At 35.0% G+C, this 22,888-nt stretch overlaps 1 protein-coding gene across 1 annotated transcript in view; it reads right to left on the bottom strand.

Annotated features, from left to right (window-relative positions):
* Positions 1-539: 539 nt before the first annotated feature.
* The window catches only part of LOC129277033 (large neutral amino acids transporter small subunit 1-like), a 46,792-nt gene continuing 24,443 nt past the window's right edge, over positions 540-22,888 (bottom strand). The window contains exons 3-10 of the mRNA XM_064095252.1: positions 19,652-19,751; positions 18,174-18,218; positions 16,878-17,001; positions 15,296-15,399; positions 14,838-14,934; positions 10,473-10,622; positions 5,627-5,804; positions 540-5,049 (exon numbers count right to left, since the gene is read on the bottom strand). Coding sequence (XP_063951322.1) covers positions 4,988-5,049; positions 5,627-5,804; positions 10,473-10,622; positions 14,838-14,934; positions 15,296-15,399; positions 16,878-17,001; positions 18,174-18,218; positions 19,652-19,751 — 860 coding nt within the window. The 3' untranslated portion in view covers positions 540-4,987. The remainder of the gene's footprint in view (positions 5,050-5,626; positions 5,805-10,472; positions 10,623-14,837; positions 14,935-15,295; positions 15,400-16,877; positions 17,002-18,173; positions 18,219-19,651; positions 19,752-22,888) is intronic.

Below are 22,888 nucleotides of genomic sequence, written 5' to 3'. Positions count from 1 at the left end.
ACATTGTACATTCAATGATCTCAGCATATCATATTGACTGAAATTTATAATTAGGAATGACCACTGAAAGACAATTGTCAGATGCACATTATTTGCAAAGCTTGCCAAGAGTGAGAACTGCAAAAAAAAAGCTATTTCCATTCCTTTTGCTCAATTTAGAGAATTTCTGAAAAACTTAAGGCTGGAATATTGATATTCATATTTTTTTTCAAAGTTAGTTAGTTGCAAGGACCATTAAATATCTAAATTCATGAGCAAGGAGAAAAGAAAACTCTTCATTATTGCTGACAATACAGAATAACTTATAACAGTGTTTGTACCTATACACACACACACCCTCCAACACCCCCACACATTCTCAAACACCTACAATGTTCTTATAACTCAACGTTTCACACTATGAAGATTGTGGTATGGACAATAGAAAATCTCAGATCATATATGCTTCTTTCATGCAGAAATCGCATCTTCTGCGCAAATTACAAAATAATCACAAATTTAAACCAAAGAAATAACAATTGCCAACTGACACAAAATCATTGTGATGAATTAAGACCCTGTATGCTGAAAGTTTTTATTCCTCTTCTCATAACCTGGCAAATTATTTGACAAACAAACATCTCCAGAAATCATATCTCTACAATCTAACTACAAAACAGAGAGTTAAAACAGGCCTCTACGAGCTTAACCCCAAATCAGGCCTTTTTCTATGGGAGAAAGATTGTTTCTCATGCCTCTACATGATTTTCTCTTAAAATTCCCCAATTCAAAAAACAACTCATAAGACAATTCAAATTTTACTTAAACAGGTAGACAGAATTTCATGATCACTGCCACAAAGGCTTTGGGTTTTTTTCGCCAGCATTGTAAAATCAAATCAAACAATTTTCACAGCAAATTTACAATGCTTTTCATAAGACAAGTTTTTCATTTACAGCAATTATTAGTTAAGATTTTAACTACCAGTGCACCTACTAACCTACTGGCTTATTCTACAAGGCGGTATCCTCCCACGACAGGCCGCTGTACAAATTTACAAAGCTGAAGATTAACTTATCTCATATCTTTTCTATTCAACTTAGTTACAACCTAACACATAAATAGACTTGTTATTTCAGATGTGCATGTATTTAGTAACATAAATACATCTAAAAAGAAAATCCAACAATCTAAAATTGATTCTTCTCTAAATGTACACAAAATTCTCTTTTTTGTTCAATATACAGCAAAAATTTGTATTTTTTTTCATCAAATAAAAATTTGTGCATTCTTAATCAATTATCATTCTTCCTTCCTATCCTAAGTCAGAAAGAAAAATAGAATGAAATCTTTGATTGAACTGTAACTCATTCCAAGTAACTTGGTAAACAGAAAGAAAAATAGACAATGCAGTAGCATTAAACAAACTATTTCATGTGGTTCATAAATAGATGAATGGCAAGTGAAAAAGAAACATACACCAATGATCTCCCCAAACAAAGACCTTATGTACGCTCTGCAATCCATGTTATATAAATACCTATTATCAATGGCATACACAAAACAGAAGTGACTTGAATAAAACTCAGTTTACTGGTCAATGAACAAGAAATAAATAAAGTGACTATTCTAATGTCTTGCTTCAACTTGTGTCTTTCTTTTTAGTTAGGACTTTATGAAAGCTAATCCAAGGTTCATTTATACAAGTTTGTAAAGCACAATAAAAAGCCTTTTTTAACTTGTGCAGTTTTTCCTGAGTCAGGGCTAAACTAGACACAAGACCGTATACATCTAGGTTTTTTTCATTCTATCAACAAAATGATAGCTTATTATTGTAAAGTGAAAGTGAGTTATCAATTAAAAGCTAGAAGAGGGAGAATTTGTGACAAATTATATTAATCTTATCTCACAAATACAGAAAAGGACATCAGAATAGGAAGAGTATACCCCCTCTCTAGCCTGAAGTTAGAGTGAAGCAATTCAACATAACAACAAATCAATTAAAAGAAATGATATTAATTATGCAATGAGAGGTTAAGAGCGCCTTTATCTAAATCGCAGAAGAGCTCAACAAAAATGAAAGCATTAAAGAAATTGTTCAAAAACTCAATGCAACAAAAGAGCATAAATGAAAAAAATAAATAAATAAAGGGAAGGGAAGATGGTTGTAAATAAATACCCAAGCACCAAAGTATTGTACACAGAATCTAATAAAATTCCATTTCAGAACAACGATAAGAAATAAGACTTTGTAAGGAATAATTTCCCCATAATGCTTTAACTAAGTTAATCTTCTATACAAGGTGTTGTGTCAGCTATAGAGAGAACTAAATTTACTAAAAAAGCAAAAGATACAGACATGATTCTAACAAACTTGACCAAAAACAGCATGAGAACATAGTGAAATTTGAGACAAGACACAAGGCTTTACATAATAATATGCAAATAGCAAATACGCATGAGTGTGACAGTACGATATTTCGCATAAAGTGAAAGGAAGATGCTCTCTTCAGTGAGGCATGGCTGAGCTGAATAGAGTGTCTCTTTCTTTCACCAAATGTGGAATGCGATACTATTGCACGAATAAGAATATTCACTATGTGTGTTGTATAATCCCTCGGAAGAAGGCAAAAAATACAAGCAATTTATTTTTTTCTTACATTAATCTATGAAAATGAGGAAAGAATTGTTGAAAGCAAAATCCCTCAAACGCACATTTTATCTGCAGCAGCTTGTACATTTAGCCAGTATTCCCCACACGTATTACAACTGCATTACTATAAAGCGCAATGAACTGAAATCGTATTGTGACATCCCCTCCTAAGCTGTGCAGCAGTACATTATGAACGGTACAAATATATCACATTCAGCCTCCCACTTGCTTGCATACAACAAGCAAAGCAGGCGTTGAACTTTAAGAGTAACAAGCAGATCATTTATATAAAAAAAACTTTTCATGTCACTTCTTCGCATTTATCCTCTTTCCTCTCAAGCATCAGATACATTCTGAAGAGCTATTCTCGGGTTTTCTAAGCCTTGGGGTGTTTTACAAAAATTCAAGTGTAACTTAAGAGTTGCACTTACATTTCAGTTGAATGTGGCATATTATGCATCACCACATTGGTTAGATCATGAGCATGTGTATCTGTCAATCAAGTGCACATTGACGTTTAAGCATGACTCAAGGTCACACTGAAATCTTTGTGAAACTCCCCCTATAAATAAGTCTTAATAACCACAATTTAGAATGAAAATAGAGGGCGCCCTTCTATCAAGACCATGTTAGATGACATGTCCACAGGCACAATCACATATTGCACATGTCTCAAGGTTAACAATACTACAGGGTGGACTGTTTTATTAACGAATGAAGTGTCAGCCAAACTATGCTTCAACCCAAAAAGTCAAAACAAAAAATAAACTATTTAACAGAGTATTCTCAAGCAAATGTCATAAATGCTTGTGATGTTTTATAAAATGCTTAATATTACGTTGATGGAAAGTCTAATTTCATTATGAGTTAAGCATTAATCATTCTCATTTTACCTTCCCACAACGGTCAAAGAATACAAATTTCTGGTATCAACATTTACACCTTTGTTATGCTCAAAACTTGAGGGACTCAATTAAGGTAATTCATAGATGATCCTCTTGTTTTTTTAAGTCAGCAGTTTGATTTGTGCGCTTTGACCATTCCAACATCTGAACAAACAAATTCAAGATTTGAATTCCATTCAAATATTTGAAATAGTGAATATCTGCATGGAATGAAGAGGTAAATATTAAAATAGTGCTGAATTTAAGAACTTAAAAACCGATCCAGAAGAATTCATTTCAATATTGGTTGTTGGGTAACAGCACTAAGCTCTGCTGCAGATCCAGCCGCTCAAGACAAAGCTTTCTTCATTGATCAATTTCAAGTAACTTGACACTTTTGGAAAATAATTTCAATCAAGCCATCATGAGGATCCAATGGCAAAGGTCTATGGATGTAATGATCATAGTGCAAGTGTGTCTAAAATACTGGATAATACATATTTAGTACAAATATTTATATAATTGGAAATGGAACAAAACTAACTAATCAATGTTTATTTTCATTATTTTTGTGTAGAAGAGGGGGGGAGGGGCAATAAATATACATGTATGTTCTGGGCAAGTAAATTGGAAGGGGGTGCAACGATTGCACACCCCAGAATAACTGTTTGAAATATTCACGAGAAACAAAGTTGCATGTATCAATCATGACTTTAGGAAGGAAACATCACGAGTAGTGAAAGATTCATCTTTAAACACGTTTTTCTGTCACAATCATGGTTGTCATTCATGAATGCAATAGAACTCTTAATCATGTTTATAATCGCTTCCTTCAGAACATGTACACTAAAAGGACATGAACCCATGGGAATAATCTATGAAGTATGCCATTATTAAGTTAGAATTCTCTGGGATTCACAACTGCCACAAAAACTTTTACACTCCTTATAACAAAAACAATAATAGTATCCTACTTTTTCATATAATGCTTATCACATATAAGCACGTTAAAGATATTTTACTACCTCAAAAAATTTCTTTCACTGAAATAAATGGTGTTCTCATCCCTGTAAGTATAAATATATAATGGGCCCTGTATCACAAAACACAATCAAACGTACACTTGAGCACAACTGTATGTGTATGGCGATTCATGTACAGAAAGTAAAATCAATTGTAAATATTGATCACATCCTTTTATGTTACATCCCCTGATAATGTTATGTGAAACAAGGCCAGGGCCTTGTTAATTCTGATCCTGAATTACGGTTTCTTTGTTTTTGTGGCTAGGAATCTAGCATTCTTTTTTTTTCTCTCTCAATTTTTTTCCTTTTTTAGAGGCAAGTATTTGTACCAGAAGAGAAAGCAATTTCCAGTAGAGTGAACATCTTCCTGGTATCAATCCACCTCAAAGATATCAATTTAGCCCAGAATGGGGGTTTCATTTTCATGATTCGACGGATGATTGCGCTTATTCTTCCTTTTCCTCTGCAACACAGTGTAGAAGCTTCTGCATCCAGATTGTGAAGCTTTCTGGAAAGAGAAAATTATTGAAGAAATAAATAAAACTGATTATAGCTATATGTTAACATTCTTAGATTTAACACAAGCTCATTCTGATATCTGAAACTGGTTTAACTATAAGAGTTGTAGTTTAATAGCACTAATCCAGATAGCGACAATATGAACAAATACTTGAAAATAATCTTGCTCCAACTGCAGTTACTTGTAAAGAACATTTCAATATCCTGGATACATTTTTATGAGAAGCGAATCTTCACTGCTATCTGATCTTGTTATGAAATGTATCATTCCATTTAATGATTGTTGGTTTGGGGGTTTATGGGGAAATCAAGCTTTCTACCGTGTGAGTAAAAAAAAACTTGACACCTCACAAATCCCCAATTTAAGATAAAAATATGTCATGAACACATCAACATTATATATAGCTGGAAAGAGTATCTTCTCCCAAATAATTTGATACCGTATTTATGTGGATACCTCCTGGATGATATTCTTTACAATGAAATGATTGTTCAATTTTCGATTCACCCCTACAAAAGGCAGTTGATCAGATAGAAGTAGAAAAATGGAATGACAATATACTTACGGACAGCACTGAGGATCCAAGTTGGTTTGCTCGTCCACCAGACGCCAAAGAAATAGACGGGTACCCCAGAAAGCAAGATGGCTGCTCCGATGAGGGTATCGACGGGTGCAGCGTACACTCCCATAATGGTAAGGAAGATGCATGCAAGTAAGAAGATGATAGGCAAAATAATGTTCACCTGGTGGAAAGAACAGAAACATGTCACAATTTTATCTCTGTGTCCAAAATCTGTATGATACAGAAAATAATATATCATTCAGGCAACATTTGCTATTTATTTCAAAGCATGTGTGCTGTTTTCTTCCACAATCAAATCTGCAATGCCTGGTTCTATCAACCAGGCATGGTCACAGGATTTTTCAAAGGGGAGGGTTATTATGTGTTGTGCTTAGGGAGCGCCAAGCGAAATGAGTGGGGGGAGGAGGGGTTGTTTTTCCTGTCAAGAATAATTTTTGTTTGTATGTGTGTGTGTATGTCATATTCATTACTGCAGAGCTTCCAACCTTTTAAAGTATAAAGTAGTCATCCAGCAGCTCAAAAGCCATAATTTCATATGTGCCATGGGGTAATACAAATTTCTTAGAAGAGGTAATATAATCTCCTCAAAAAAAGTTTGGAAATCTGATTTTGATCAATAATCCCTCCTATGCTTTAGTGAATATTAATGTCTGTTTGATACCAATGAATAGATCATTTAATTCTCTTTAAAATGATACCATACATGATATGATTATGGTTCACATGGAGGTACAGTGCCTTGAAATGTGGGGCAAAATTCAAAAGTGGCAAAATGACACAATATTGAAAGTCACTGTTCTTTTTTTTTCCATGGTGATGAGTGAGTTTCTCAGCAGTTTCTTTTGTTTTCATGCACCTTAACATCAACATTATAATCAAACACACTTCTGCACATGCAAACACATAACAAAAAAACATGCATGGGTATTCCAAACCACGACTCAAACCATGTTATCTCACAGAACCATCACTACATACACCACAACAAAACATAAAAAATGAAGAAGCAGGGGCTTGATTTGAATGGTTTTCATCTCTATTGACACAGACAAAAGAATCGTGTTCTTTATAGGCCATTCAAGACTATTTCTGCTTGTTTTGCAACTTTTCAATTCAGACCTCATCCAACACTTTTGAATCCTGCTCTTTTTGTGATGGCATGATCATAACAAGCATGACATCATTTTAAAGAGAATTAAATGATCTTTTGAATGATATCAAATATGCATTGTGTTTAATTGGGAATTGGGAGAAATTAATGGCTAAACTCAGATTTCCAAACTTTTTTGAGGGGTTTATATATATGTACATAGAACAGATGCACAATGCTCATAAATGCCAACCCTACATGATGGCTGTCAGGTATATTTATCCAGGGCGCTATACATGTACATTACTTAAATTGTGAAGCACTAGCTTGCCTAGTTGGGCAAGGAAATTTTACAACTGCGCAATGCATTACTACCTGTATATTAAATGTGTACATAAATTCTACCTCACAAGCATTATAATCAGGTCAAAATCCTACTAGCATAATTTGGCATGAAAATCATGACCTTTTTTTTTTTTTAATTATGACTTTTTCTCAATAGTTGGCAGCTCTCTTACTAGGTAGAGGAAAAGAAGAAAAGGGGAAAAAATACCAAAATACTTTAAGCCAGTGAAATATCAAAATTAGTATTACAAAAAAATATATATGCAATGCATGAAGGAATATGAAACTAATGATGCATCTTTGAGGCAATATGAATGAAAACAAATCACAAGAAAACACAAAGATATTTTACATTATAAACTGATGATCACAGTTGATGCAATCCCATTCATTGTACAAGTGATTGCTTGAATCATACACACATTAATGATAATTAAAATATAGCAACACAATTACACAAGAACACGCACTTGCAATATCTAGAGTGTCGACAAGCAGATTTCAAGCCTACTCAGAACATCCCAGTCTGTTTCATTAATGACTTGTTGCAGTTATGGTAACTTTTCCATCATGGCAAATACCATGGTAACAGGGCATAGTAGCCAATCAGAATCAAGGTTTGCATGGCACTTTGAATTAATACAATAATTACAGTTACCATAATTGCAAACTGCAAACAGCGCCATTAAATATGTATTTTTTTCATTTCAGACAAAGAGAACTTCAAAAGAAAGCAATAAGAACAGAGCTTGGAAGTGTGAACATGCTCTTCTTTGTGTGAATACATACTATGTAGTATAGAGTATGTGACCTTGTCCGGTCTAATACTACGCATAGTAGTACATATATGCCTAGAGTACATCTTTCTATGGGCACATTGCCAAACGCTAATTGAATTTGGCAGCATTCCAATATGTCTGCAATATCGAAAGAAAAGGGTAGGTATATAATGATGTCGGATGAATAACATCCATGTTGTGTTATGCAGTTGTACTGGTTATGGTGTCAATATTTTATTTTCACACTCTTTTCAAAGAATGTGCATGGAAATTCCTGCTTTCATACAGAAAGATTTTTTGTCAATTGTGTCTGAAAATAAATACAAGTAAAATATCCCCATCCCCCCAGGTAAAAATGGTAACCCCCAGATAGAAATGGTTAACCCCCCCTCTCCCTTTGATATAAAACCATTTCTCAAACAATGGCTGAAAATCATCATCTACAGAATTCTGATATGCGATCACTAAATGTGAAAGATTGGTGTTCATAAGGGCCTTTTTAAAAGAAAATACATTACTTTATAGAGAGCACAAAATAACATCGGATATAAAATTCAGATTTTCACAGAGAACCTACATATATTATGGTTCACATGGAGATGCAGTGCCTTGAAATGTAGGGCAAGGTCAAAATTCAAAAGTTTAAAAATGACACGATATTGAAAGTCACTGTTCTTTTTTTTCTGTGGTGCTGAGTGAGTTTCTCAGCGGTTTCTTTTGTTTTCATGCACCTTAACATTAACATGCACCTCGATCTGCACAAGCAAACAAACATGCATGGGTATTTCAAACCATGACTCAAACCATGTCATCTCACAGAACCATCACTACATAAACCACAACAAAACATAAAAGATGAAGAAGCAGGGGCTTGATTTGAATGGATTTTCATCTCTGTTGACACAGACAAAAAAATCATGTTCTTTATTGACTCTTCCTGACTATTTCTGCTCGTTTTGCAGCTTTTAAAATCAGACCTCATCCAACACTTTTGAATCCTGCTCTTTACTCGATGGCAGGATCGGAACAAGCATGGTATCATTTTAAATGATCTTTTGAATGATATCAAATATGCATTGCGTAAAATTGGGAGATGGGAGAAATTAATGGCCAAACTCAGATTTCCAAGCTATTTTTGAGGGGTTTATTTCATATTATTGAACCTTTACCCAACCTTTATAGAGGCTTTTACATATGAAAAGTATAATGCATTCTTATAAAATGTGAGAGGCTACATGCTTCTCATGTTTGGTAGAATGTGGGAAATTAACACACCGGAAGGAAGTTATTGATTTTCATTCCCATTTTTTATCGTGTGTGTAGTGCGTAATCATCTTACATCACTTTTTTGGGTCATTTTTCAGAAAAAAGGAGTACCGTTTATTTTTTAAGACTTATATTTGCTGGCAATCTGTTGGTAGGAAGTTAACTTTCATGAAGAAAGCTTCATTTCAATATTTTTACTTGTGCATACATGCAGGTAGTGGGTCTGAGAGATGTACTGTGCTCATATTAAAAACAAAACTTGACCCAATTTTCTGTTCTCCCTAACCATCCCCAAACGATACCAAGTTAGTTAACATCCTTTCTTTAACTGTTTTTGAGGAAGTTTGTGAAAAATCAAGGGTTGTCATCCATAATTTATGTGGGCTCGGAATTCATGAAGCTCAGCGTCCCAGAAAGTGTTGATGAACCATGCAATATTTGTTCTATTATTTCACTACAAGATGACTTGGGAATGTGCCAATATGCAGAGTACAGATCAGCCATGTGTATCTTCTGTTATTTTAGATCAGAAGACACACAAGTCCTAGGATGACAATAAATGCATTCCTAAACGCGATTTCTTGAACAATCCCTAATTATTCAAAATTCTCTTGCTCCCAGATACAATCGACGACCCTTGATTATTTGGCGCCTTAAAAGATAATTACATCCATTGTCTAAAAATTTTGGGTGGGTGTTCATAAAGCTGTTTGTAAATTACAAATGACTTTATGCACGACTGGTGACCCTTTCTTGTGCTAAATGGTTTATCCCTATGTAGTTGACTTAGCACTTAAGAACATGTTCCAGTCGTGCCTAAAGTCATCCATAACTTTATAAACACCTTCATTATAAAACATCCACCAATTATTAGCTATTATGTACCCGGAAGAAATACACTGATGTGCTTTTCACTCTGCACTTTTTGCCCTTAACCCCGGGAAATTGGTGGGGCTAAGGGGGGTCTTAGCCCCACCAATTTCCCGGGGTTAAGCTTAGCCCACTTCGTTTTCACGCTACGTTTTAGCAAAGTGGGCTACCATGGTAAATAGTACGGTACTATCTGGCCCTGCAAAAAAGTAGGGTTAGCCAGTTTATTGTGGTGCTAGTATCACAATTGCGGTGTTAAGAGATGCAGTGTGAAACGAAACTAGGCTAAGGAAAAGTGGGGCTTATCGATCTGACCTTTTTTGCTGATATTTTGTGCCGATGTCCATTTTAGGTATTGGTGCACCTAGCTAATCATCTAATCTGACCAAAGCTTTGGCTTACAGCATTACTCTAATATAAGTTGGTATACTACATAACGTCTAGATGCCATGTTAGGCAAACCTGATGTCACACTCACCTTGACCGGCCTGGCCATGTCCGGTGCTTTGTATCTGAGGTATATCTGACCGGCGATGGACGTCCCGGTTGCCAACCACGTGACGAAGCTGAAGTAGTTGATCAGCTGACCGATGTTTTGGGCAAACAGGTAGAGCAGGGATAAGATACACTGCAGTATGAAGGAAGAGATAGAAAGATGGGGGGAGGTGGGGATAGATCGGGTAGAGGCAAGGCAGGGGGAAGGCAAGGTGACAAAGATGGGCAGAGACAGACACAGAGAGGTTGAGAAAAACAGGGAGGTAGAGAAGGATAGAAAGAGTGAGAGGAAAGAATTATTAGAAAGGGAGAGGAGAGACAGACAGATAGAAAGAAAAGGAGAAAGGGGTAGGGGAGATGGAATGAAAGAGGGGCAGAAAGACAAGGAGAAAAGGATGGAGAGAGGGGTGAGAAAGAGTGGAAAGGAGTGTAAGAAGGGACAGAAAAGGAGTAAGAGAGAGAGAGAGAGAGAATGGGAGATATAAAGAGACCAACACAGAGAATAATGATATTGTAATAAATCCATTACATAATATGCATTTATATTGCGCATAAATAATTTGCAAGTGGGTGATACCAACACCTCAAAGGCTATTAAAAAGGAAATCACCACAATTCATTACCTACCGGTATATCTTATATGTGACCAGATAATGCTGATAAATATGTATCGCCCTGCTTTGCAGATGAGTGGGTATGCTATTTACAAGTTCACATCAGTGGTCTGCACTGTAAAAATGCAAAATGGCAATACCACCCAAGATCGCAAGTCCATACACGAGACAAAATATTATTAATTTTTTTTTAAATAGGGATGTTGCTTAAACTTTTTTTACACAACCCGAATGACAACTTTCACAAAGATAGAGACAAAGGGTCATTATGGGTGAAAATTTATTGTTTTCTTCCACAAAAGGGACCGTTTCTATCAAATATGAGAACTGACTTGAACTGAATGGAATTGAAAATGAGGACAGTTGCCAAGTATGAAAAATATTTAACATAAAATATGTACCTGCATAAAATAGTGAACAGTAATGTCTATTATAGTCAGCTAGTAATAGTTTTACCAGCACATCCTACCTTCCGGATATAACAGTCCTTAACTGACTATGTTGCAATATAGCTATCACCTGACCTTATCAAACTATATCTATCATAGATTCAATAACTATTACTTGGAAGTACAATAATTTGGGGGGGATAGAGCAAAGAAAAAAAAAGGAATTTACAGCAGTAGTAGTGGTGAGAAAAATGGTAGATGTAGACATATTTGTACAAGTAGAAGAATCTAAATTGAATTCATTGTCCAATAACTAAGAAAATACTGTTTCTCACTTTTAACCAGTTTCATTGCTCTTTTTCATCCATGACTTGTGCCTGATTTTTTTGTCGCTATTTCCTGAACATTGGCTTTTAAGTTGACTGTGAATGCAGACAGTTGGTGTGGTTTTATTTCTGATAGTTTGTGCATAGAGCAGGTGTTCAGCATGACTAACCCCTTCACAATCAGATTATCTTAGCCAACGTTTGTACACACTTTTGTCTTATCAAAATTGCTGTATTTACACTTCCAAGCAGAAAAAATATGTCTCCGATAAAAGTGAAGGTTCCGGAGTCCTTTTTTTTTTGGGTAAAAATGTGCAGTTTGAATTAATGAAATGCAAATATGAAATATTAATGAAATGCAAATATTCAGCTATTTCTGGATGATTAATTTTTCTATTTTTAATGAAATCATGTTATTTTCTTGCCTCTGCCAAAGTATCAGGGAGAACAAAATTCAAAGAAAACCAGGGGACCGTTGAGATTATGGTATCTTTGAACAAATCAAATTTTCATCAGAAATTTTCATATCAGAGTTACTATGATCATAATTTATTGGCGGGGTAAAAAGGTTGTAAGATCGAGTTCCTTTCGCATAAGTTTATATGATGATAACTACCATGGTAACACCACTAAAAAAGCCAATCAATACTTCCTGGCAGCAATAAAAAAATCTTTAATGCAACGTGGTCAATACTTTATGTTTTAATACTTCCTAAAGCCCCTGGCCCCCTACTCTATGGCATATTTTTGTTATCAGTTAAGGACATTCAAGCTGGATCTCCTATGAAATGTCGAGATCTGTCATTGTAATAATATAGATCTAGTAATTAAAAAAAAAACGTAAATTCAAACTGTTAATTTTCATGTTGTGTAAATGAGACATGGAATGATACAGTGACACACTGGAATGTACAGACAGAAGCTGTTGTTCTAACAGGTAAATTAATGGTCTGACTCACAGTTAAAGCATTAATTTGTCCATGGTCACAAATTTTTCTCCATTATGAGTCAAACTCATTGATACTCTTCACTTCTTTTGTAGAAGTAACATTATAAATGTAGATTAAAACTGACCTTAAACTCTACCCCAAACCAACATGCACTCTTATCGACTATTTCAAACTTAAAGAGGACCCCAGTCTACTGAGTACCAGTACTTAAGCTGGCCAGAATCTTTTTAAAAATCCAGTTCAGAATACATGTACCTATAGCTACACCTACTATCAAACTATGATACTTAAACCAACTATACTCCACACATATTTGAAGAATTGCATGAAAATCTGTTATTCAATTACCCAACAATTCTAAACATAACATCAATCTTAACCATAAATACAAAATGTTATTATTTGCTTTTGCATTTATAACTTTGACAAAACTATAATCTGTTCATCTGTGATCAAAGCAGTGCAGAATGGACAGAATTTTGTAGCCGTTACATGTACAAATACCCATGGAGAAATCTAAATGGACAAAATTAACCCTTTTCTAGCCATTTTTAAAAATGGCTACAAAACAGCTATAAAGAAGGGAGAGAAACTTTTGCAAAACAGGGAGTTGCTCACTGTGATAAATGCCATGGTAAATCTAGAATCTGGCATCCCCCATCATTGTGAAAGTGATCTTTTGTTAATGCCAAAAATTCAATAATTTGACCTTGTTTGATTGTACTTTGCTGAGGTGTGATAATTTCGGACTGCTTTTACACATCATCCACCAGAATCTGTAATCAAGATGGCATGTGCTTGTTGAAACGCTTCCTGAAATCACATCAAACTGGTGTTTCACCGTGACTAATGTGTAATGTCTGGCTGAGTTTTTTTTTTTTTTGCTTTGGAGGATCCCCTCCTGATACTTTCAAATTTCAAGTTCAGTATCCAACTTGCCCAAGAACTCTCATTTTTTCTTTTATTGTAGAAGAGGAAGTGAAATGCTTTGGGTCATGACATATCCACTGCAAAAATAAAATCACTTTTAAATTTTGGGGAAATTTACATATCACACAACATATGGAGGAGCAGCTCGTCTGAGACGTCACAAAATAAAATCTTTCAAAAATGAGCAATCAACCTATCCGGGTGAACTACCACTTTAACTAGTGGCTTTCAGGTGAATGAAACCCTTGGAACAAGCTTCTATGAAAACAGAAAGATCAAAGAATGAGATCATTGAAAATTTGAGAATATTGGACACCCAATAGGAAGATGTCTTATCAAAGGTCAAGTCAAAACCCCAAAAATGTTGATTTGAATTAATAGAGAAAATCAAACGAGAATAATGCTGAAAATTTCATCGAAATTGGATGGAAAATCAGAAAGTTATGACACTTTAAATTTCTGCTTATTTTTTACAAAACAGTTACATGCACAATGCAGTGATATGCAAATGAGAGTCTATGATGTCCCTCACTCACTATTTCTTTAGTTTTTCAATGTTTCAATTATAAAACATTTCAATTTTTACAGATTTGACGATAATGACCTACTTGATTGAACCACAAAATGTTATAAAAATGGTTCAGTTCACATGTTTAGGGAGGAATAAAACTCAGTTTCACAGGGCAATGAGGAGAAAATTGAAATATTTCATATTTCATATAATGAAATACCCAGTGGGTGACATCATCATTCCCCTCAGTTCCATACCGACCAGGATGTGCATATAACTGTTTTGCAAAATTAAGCAAAACTTTAAAATGTCACATTGAAAATAAACTTTCTTATTTTAAATCTGATTTTGATGAAATTTTCAGTGCTATGTTCATTGGAATTTTCTCCTTTTATTCAAATCAATTTTTTTGGTGGGTGGACTTGTCCTTTAACATTCAAATACTCTCAACTTCCTTTGCCTTATTATCTTATCTGTTCAATTTTTCTCAAACTTTCAGTGATTTGTTCCTTTGGGTTTTCTGTTTTCATGCAAGCTAACATGTTCTTAAGGTTTCATTCTTCTTTAAAAGGCAACTGCATCAACAGACTGACTTCAAACCTGACACCGATTGATTGGTCATACTTACAGTAAAGACAAGAGACGGTAAGGGAGTCTTCCTCTTGATGCTAATCATGGCAATGGACTCCGGCAGGTGGCCGATACGAGCTCCAACAAAGTAGATTCTGAATGCAAAAACCATAGAAATAAAAACAAAAACATGGATGTTTGTACTCGATATGGTGGAGCACAATTGTAAATAAGACCCCAAAAGAAAAAAAAAAATCAAGCAAAATGCTTCTGGCAGTATTGCCTGCATTACACAATTCACAATATAACAGCAGTGTTGACTTTGAAAACAACAACAAATATGAATAAATTTTCAGAGAGAGAGAAAAAAACATTTATTTGATAATAGAATCTCAAGTTCACAGACTTACAACATATGATAATTTACCTTGACTTGGTAACTTGTTAATCATTTCTTTGTCAGTCAGAAACAGTTAGAAAGCTCTTAAGGTCAAAGGTCTTAATCTCCTTTCTTACCTAGACCCTGTTAGAAGAAGTCCGTTGACCCCACCAAAGGTCGAGAGGGCGACAGACACAGGCATGATCCAAGCCATCACTCCGAGAAGCTTGTCACCAAAGGTCTAAGAGAAACCGCAACACAGTCAAGATTAATAGAAAGTGGCCATGTTGATTAAAACATTTAGTCCCGGCAAGTGGGGATAATCTGGACTTGGTGTGTATCTGTGTGTGGCCGTGTGATTGTTCCAGTCATTTCAAATTCTGACGTTAAATACCTGTAGCTTCTTTGTGATTAAGCCAATCACTTAAACATGCCCGGGAAGGACATGCCTTATAATCCAGAAAGTTTGTTTAATCCCATTTCATTTTCATTGGTCTTTCTTTGGTCATTTTGCAACTTTGGATTCAGAAACTAATTGTTATGAGGGGGTGAGAGGCGATTGGCTCTCTGTGATTGAACCAATCTCATAATTATTGACATTGAAGTTAGCCTGTGTAAAAATATTGTTTATTTTGACCAAGTAGAATTCCTGCAGTGCCCTTGTAAATTTTGGATCCCAGTTTATATCAGGCTATAGCCTCTCTGTGATTGAACCAATCTCATAATTATTGACATTGAAGTTAAAAATATTGTTCATTTTGACCGAGTAGGATTCGTACAGTGCCCTTGTAAATTTTGGAACCAGGTTATATTGCCCCTTCTGTGTGCCACAATGTCTGTCTAAGGGTGTGTTTATGCTTCCATTGCGAGGACAGAATCAGCGTTTTCAAACGTCGATTCAAAACGCCGATCATAAGGGTTCTGGGAGTGCTGTTTATGCTTAACTTTTCAGAGGCGAAATCATGATCTCCAGCTTCCTTCGCATCGTAATTTTCGTTGAGCAGGAAAGCGAGGTCAAATTGGGCGCGCCCTTTTTCGAATTTTTTTTTTCGAGTGTTGTTATGGGGAAGGTACGAAGACTGTTATATAAACATCGAACAATTTCCAATATTTTGCATGGAGCTTCTTGACATAGCCATATAATTTCCACCATGGTGAGGATAATAGTGAGAAAAAATAAAGAATATTAAAGTATACATAATGAAATAATAAAATATCTATTTGTTTATGCTACTGGGGCATCTGGCGATATCTCCTCATTATAACTCATGTTCCAGGTTTTTCTTTTGTTGTAAATCCCTCAATATTCATCGTGATGACAAATTGGAAGAGTAATACTAGTAATAGTACTTATTATCACACATGCAAATCAAGGGAGATGAGAGGTATATTCCGTGGAGGTAACATGCGACCATGGAGCAATGCGACTGTATTTGCCCGCAAATTTTCATCTCACCGGAAGCATGTACAAAATGACGTCATTTAAATACGTTTACGATCGTGGTTCTGTTTATACTTCCCCAGAAAGCCTGATTCTGGTCAAACGACGTTTACAAACGCACCTTTTTGTGAGTTTACGATCGGCGTTTTGAAACGTCGTTTAAATGAAAGTAAGCATAGACGCAACCGTGTTTTGGACTTATCACGTATGGAAACGCTGATTCTGGCCTGAAAAGTGGAAGCATAAACACGGCCTTATAAGTCTTGAGAGCTACCTACCACTGCAACTGCATCTGTTGCAAGCAATTCAGCCGGTGACATAGCAACGAAGTAGGAGACATTAGCAGAAACATAGATAAAGATAACCAATGGTACAGAGATGACGATGGCCCTTGGAAGATTCCTGCAAGACACCAAAACATGTGTAAAAATATGAATGCAAAGAAAGAAAGAAAACCATTTTACTTTTCAGAATTCAGCCAAATGACAATATATTCTGTATAATTTTTATGTATGTCAGTTCATCTGGCATTGTCTTCCAAAGGGGCAGATATTTTCAGTTTATTTTTTTAGTTTCTGAAAACCTAATCTAAATAAATGAAAAAACAAAATGAAAGGTACACAGCAAAAAAGACAACTCCTTTTGCAAAGGTGAGTTTTAAAATTGCCAAGTAAAAATTGTAAAGTAAAGAATGGATCAAAGAAAATCACAGTCCCTATACTTACACATATTGTTGTAAGTATACATTTGAATGAAACACGACACAGAAATCAAATTGTTTCTATCATATATGTACAGTCAAGCCAAGGGTAAGCTGTTCTGTAAAGATCAACCAAAGGAGACCAGAAAAGTAGTCTTTGTGAGAAATGGTACTTGTGATCATGTTTGATTTGGAAAACTATGCAAGGGAATTCAACCTGGTCCTCATAGACAGGTGAAATTTGCTAAACGTGGTAGCTAAAGCAGGGTGCTACATAACTTTTTAGAAGCGCTTGCCCGGTTGGGCAAGTAAATTTTTAAATAGTTGGAATATACTTGCCCCAAAATCTATTTCACTTGCCCGAAAAAATCCTTGAAAAAAAAAGCTTTACCTCTTCAAAAGAAAGTTTTACGGTTTTATAAACCATTGACCTTTTTCTCTCTTTTTGACATGAACTGATCTAGATCTACCTTGTTATTGCATTTCTTTTTCCAAAGAGATTTTATATTGCCTGCCATGACCAAAATTAGGGTCACTATATATCTACCCTATTTTTGGTCATTATACAGTGGGAATTTTGCTTTCTACTGTGTGAATTTTTCTTGCCCAATTCAGGCAAGTAGTTTTGGTCTTTACTTCAAAACACTTGCCCGACTTAACATTTACTTGCCCCGGGCAATCGGGCAAGTGCTTATGTAGCACCCTGGCTAAAGTATGCTGAACTGTATATTAGATCACAATCAAGATGGCGACATGATTTTTTTTCTACCCACACAAGCAAATACAATCAAAGACAATGATTATCAAATTTCATGTTTTTCACGTATGTGTACGCCACGAGAATGTCACTGCGCCTACATGTTGAACTTAATACCTGAAGGGGTCCTTGAGTTCTTCAGTCACATAGTTCAAATAATTCCTAAGAGATAAGAAAAAAAAAAGAGGAAGAAAACATCAGAATTAAAATACAGGCACAAACATACCGGTCCCATGAATATCAAATAACATTTCCCTATTTTCAGATATTTTCATTGACATGTAATGTGAAACAATGTTATGTTATGTTATAAATAATGAACAAGTGGAATGCCACTGGCAGACTCGCCTGCATTATGCGATTCAATATAAGAGTAGTGCCGACTCTGAACACAACTATTGAATAACTATTAACAAAAACACCATTCACATGATAACAAAGTACTCTGTTCATTGACCTTGATCATGTGACCTAAGACTCATGGAAAATGATCAGGGATACTTTATAATTACTCTTATGTCCATGTTTCATAAACTAGGTACATATACTTCTTACTTCTAAGTTATAATGACATATAAAAAAAAACTGAACCTTCGTTAAGATTTCAATGTTGACGCTGCCGCCGTCGGGAAAGCGGCGCCCATAGTCTTGCTCTGCATGCAGGCGAGACAAAAATGATTGACACCAATGAAATTCTTTGTATCAGGTAATTGATTTGTTTACAGTCCTTTAAATGACTACACTCATCTCAGAAAAGAATACTATACCTTCCAACCTTTATCTTTCTTTCCTCTCCATTTCATTTCTACCTCTTTCCACTCGTTCCATCTAGGACTCACCACATGATATACCATAAACCTCCTTCGTGGTCAAGTCCACCCCACAAAAATGTTGATTTGAATAAATAGACAAAAATCAAACTAACAAAATGCTGAAAATTTCATCAAAATCGGATGTAAAATAAGGAAGTTATGACATTTTAATATTTTGCTTATTTTTCACAAAACTGTGATATACTCAACTCAAATGAGACTGTCAATGATGTCCCTCACTCACTATTTCTTTTGTTTTTTATTGTTTGAATTATACAATATTTCATTTTTTTTTTATAGATTTGACAATAAGGACCAACTTGACTGAATCATATAGTATTAAACAATGCCCATTCCATATGTTCAGGGAGGAATTAATCATTGTTTCACTTGACAAGGAGGAGAAAAATAGGATATTCCCTATTTTATATAATAAAATACAAAAGAAATAGTGAGTGGGTGACGTCATCAGTCTCCTCATTTGTATACCCAACAGGATGTGCACATAACTGTTATTGTGAAATTAAGCAAAACTTTAAAATGTCATAACTTTCTTATTTTACATCCGATTTTGATGAAATTTTCAGTGTTATGTTTGTTGGATTTTTCTCTTTTTATTCAAATCAACTTTTTGTTGGGGTGGACTTGTCCTTTAACTAATTTTGTGTTCAAATCTTTTTAGACACAGTACCGGCATGTAATCCCTTTAATTTTTCAGAATGATTCATTTATCCAAACGAAGTCTGTAAATGACTAGTCCTCAATCTCTGATCAGATGCTTACCAGCCACCGTAGGCAAAAAGACCAGCATACATAGCAAGTGCAATGTCTCCAACATTGCTTGATGATCCTTCAAACGCATTCTGGAGATTCTCAGTTTTACCTGTTAAATAAAAATAAGGAAAACATTTATGAGCTTAGTAGTGCTGAGAAGGAGCATAGGGTAAGATTTTTACTTCAACAGATTATTTTTAAAAATATATAGAAGGGAACATGATTTGAATGAAATCTTATGTTATTTCATATTCTTGAAACATGTTATATAAAAATGAAAAGTTGGTTCAGATAATGTTACCACTTAATATGCGGAAAGGAGAATGAAACTCTTGGAAGAGAGCTTGTGTATAACACAGGAAAATCAAAGAATAAGATCAATGACATTTTGAGAACAACAATAACAGTTAAAGGAGCCTTTGAATGCTGAAATCACTAATGCAATGGAGATCCTCCATCTGTTGATGTCACACATGAACAACTCTCTCATTTGTACCATGAAATTATACCCCCAAGGGCCCCAAAACATCTACATGTATTTTTGCACATTCTTATGATTGTACAAACTCTTTGTCCATGATATATACATGTATTTTGTATATTTTGTGAAAGCTCTATTATATCCTCCCATAACAGAAAAAAACAAGGGTCGGTCAGTTGTTGGTTCACTGTATGTGTTCATGATTATATAGGAACCTCATAGGATACGAGTATGAAAGCTCCAAGATATGATTTTTCTTGTTCGTGTGAAAGGGAACTCCTCATACATCACATCTTTGTGTGCACACATGACATACACATAAAGTGGAAATCGATACAAGTGTTGTCTGCTCACAAGACAAACAATGTCCAACCATGCTATTTTCAACTTTCTTTTACTCTTTCGTCAAGTAAAAATCAGAGAAAATTATGGTCAGTCTGGAAGGAACTTTTTTCTTGAAGGTCGGGGGGGGGGCAAAGTCAAAAGAATTCAAGTCGTAGGTTTTACGGCAAAGCTTTTTTTGCTTAAAGTGAAAGCTTATATGACCGTAAATTTTGGTGCAGTGGGACCCTGGTCAATGTACTTCTCCACCACCTTCTTAAGATGGTACAATGGCAGCCCACACCTAGCACCTCAAGTGTCATATTCTCACACAACATCAGGAGATGATTGACGACACATGATTTGCATACAATTAGGACTAGAGTGGAAGGATATTTATTTTCCTTGGGGCTCTCCTTACTGAAAACATGAATGTTCCTTCCTTGGGATGCCCACCCAGGCGGACTCCATTTAATAGTTCCGTTAAAACAATAGAGGGGTGGTGTGACTTTTCCAGGTCAAAGATGGGTCAAGTTTGAAAGAGACATCACTGAAGACAGCCATGTTTTTATGATGGCAAAACAATATCCTGACAAATTTGAACAACCTTCAAGTTTTATACTGCACATGTGTACATGTAAATGCTGACAGTACATTGGTTAACATGAACATGATGTTTGCAACTTTGCATAAATTTCTGCCATTCTCAACTGTCATCATCCAGATTGAATCATGGTCAACTGAATGTGCATGACATGTATGTAATCCACTTGAATGTAAGAAAGGGCGAAACAAACAGCAACAATTAAAAAGAAATCTTAATTTGAAGAAAAAAAATTAATAAATGATACAGACCTCACAGAGTAATAATAACGATTATAAGGATAAAAACATGATACAAATAGTATAATGATAGTGAAAATATTTTCGGGTTGAAAAAAAAAATACTCCCACCAATATAAATAATGATGATGAATGATGATGATGAAATAGAAATTAGAGAAATTGGGATTTAAAATTTCTCTGTCAAAAGATAACTCTAATTTCAGCAAAGGTTGTAGTTCTTCATGTATTACAGGAAAGATATAAAGGCTCACTGCAAAGAGCTGACATGTTTTGGGCTTAACATTGTACAGAATTCTGATAGGACTACAAGAATCCTCAGTCCTCACCAACAGCGCTTAAACCATTTAACGAGGCAAAACCACATCACGAGGTGGTTTTTCCAAACTGGTTTGGAAAACCACTTAATGCTTGCAAGACCGCTTCGAGCATCCCCATCACACGTTAACTGGTTCCACTTAACTAGTTTAATAAAGACGTACATGTAGATAACGGGGTGCCTGTCTTTATCATAAACTTGGAGGCAGAATGACATTGTTTACCAGCCAATGTTAGTTTTCCAACAGGTAACAGGTGGTCTTGGTTTAAGAAATATAAAATCTTCCATTATCCAATATCTCACCACTAATGTGTGTTTATTGTAATAAACTATACCAGAGAGTCAATAGGCATATGGGATAAGGGGAGATTGACTTATTTCCAGTGAACCATTTGACCACATGGGGTTCTATTGTTTGTCATTGCACAAGCATAACATCTACATGTACATGCACATAAATTAAATTCATCTCGGAGAAACTGCAATCTAGCAAACATGAGACATATGTATACCTTCTCATTAAGAGGTTGATCTTTATGTCAAGTGTTCTAATTTATTCCCTAGTGTACAGTATGCACTCCATACAGGTTGATCGAAGTTGTTTATTTCTTCAACAATCAAATTTGACTATCATGAGCATTTATGTACATGTAGTACTATTGCCCTAGAAATTTCACCATTTGCCTGGGCTATACAAGTAGCTTAATTCAATTACTTTGATGAAATAGTTGAAAAAGAATAAAGCCTAATTAAAAACGTGATAATCATCAAAATTTCAGATTCAGAAATAGAGCCCTCATAAAATGTATGCAATGTAAATTTAAGATTTCAACAATAATCATTTTAAAAAGATTCAAAAGAATTCATAATTTGGATACAAGTAATTCATACCTAGGCTAGGGGAAATTATTTTTTTTAAGCAATGTCTCTTGTTTTGTGACCGATTAATGATTGTAGTGTCCATACTCAAAATGTGCAAAATTTTTTCAAAAATTAAATAATATCATTTGTGTAAAAGGTACCATTCATATATATCATATACAAAATGGTTGTTATCATGTCTGTGTAAACACACTATAGAGTGTATAAAAAATAAAATGTAAACAATTCAAAGTGAATTACATTTCCTTCTTCGAACTCAGTACCGTTGCACATCCGCAATAATAAAAAAGAATTGTTAATATCACTCATACTGCATTTATACTGGATTTGTGTGAGAACTATGTAGGGAAATTGCTCCCAAGTTCCCACCAGTTCCCTCTGTATGCAGGTTCAATGTATC

The sequence above is a fragment of the Lytechinus pictus genome, chromosome 2 (assembly GCF_037042905.1).
Source record: "Lytechinus pictus isolate F3 Inbred chromosome 2, Lp3.0, whole genome shotgun sequence".
NCBI lineage: Eukaryota > Metazoa > Echinodermata > Echinoidea > Temnopleuroida > Toxopneustidae > Lytechinus > Lytechinus pictus.
Note: the sequence above shows the minus strand (reverse complement) of the source record. Positions and strands in the feature narration are given on the sequence as shown.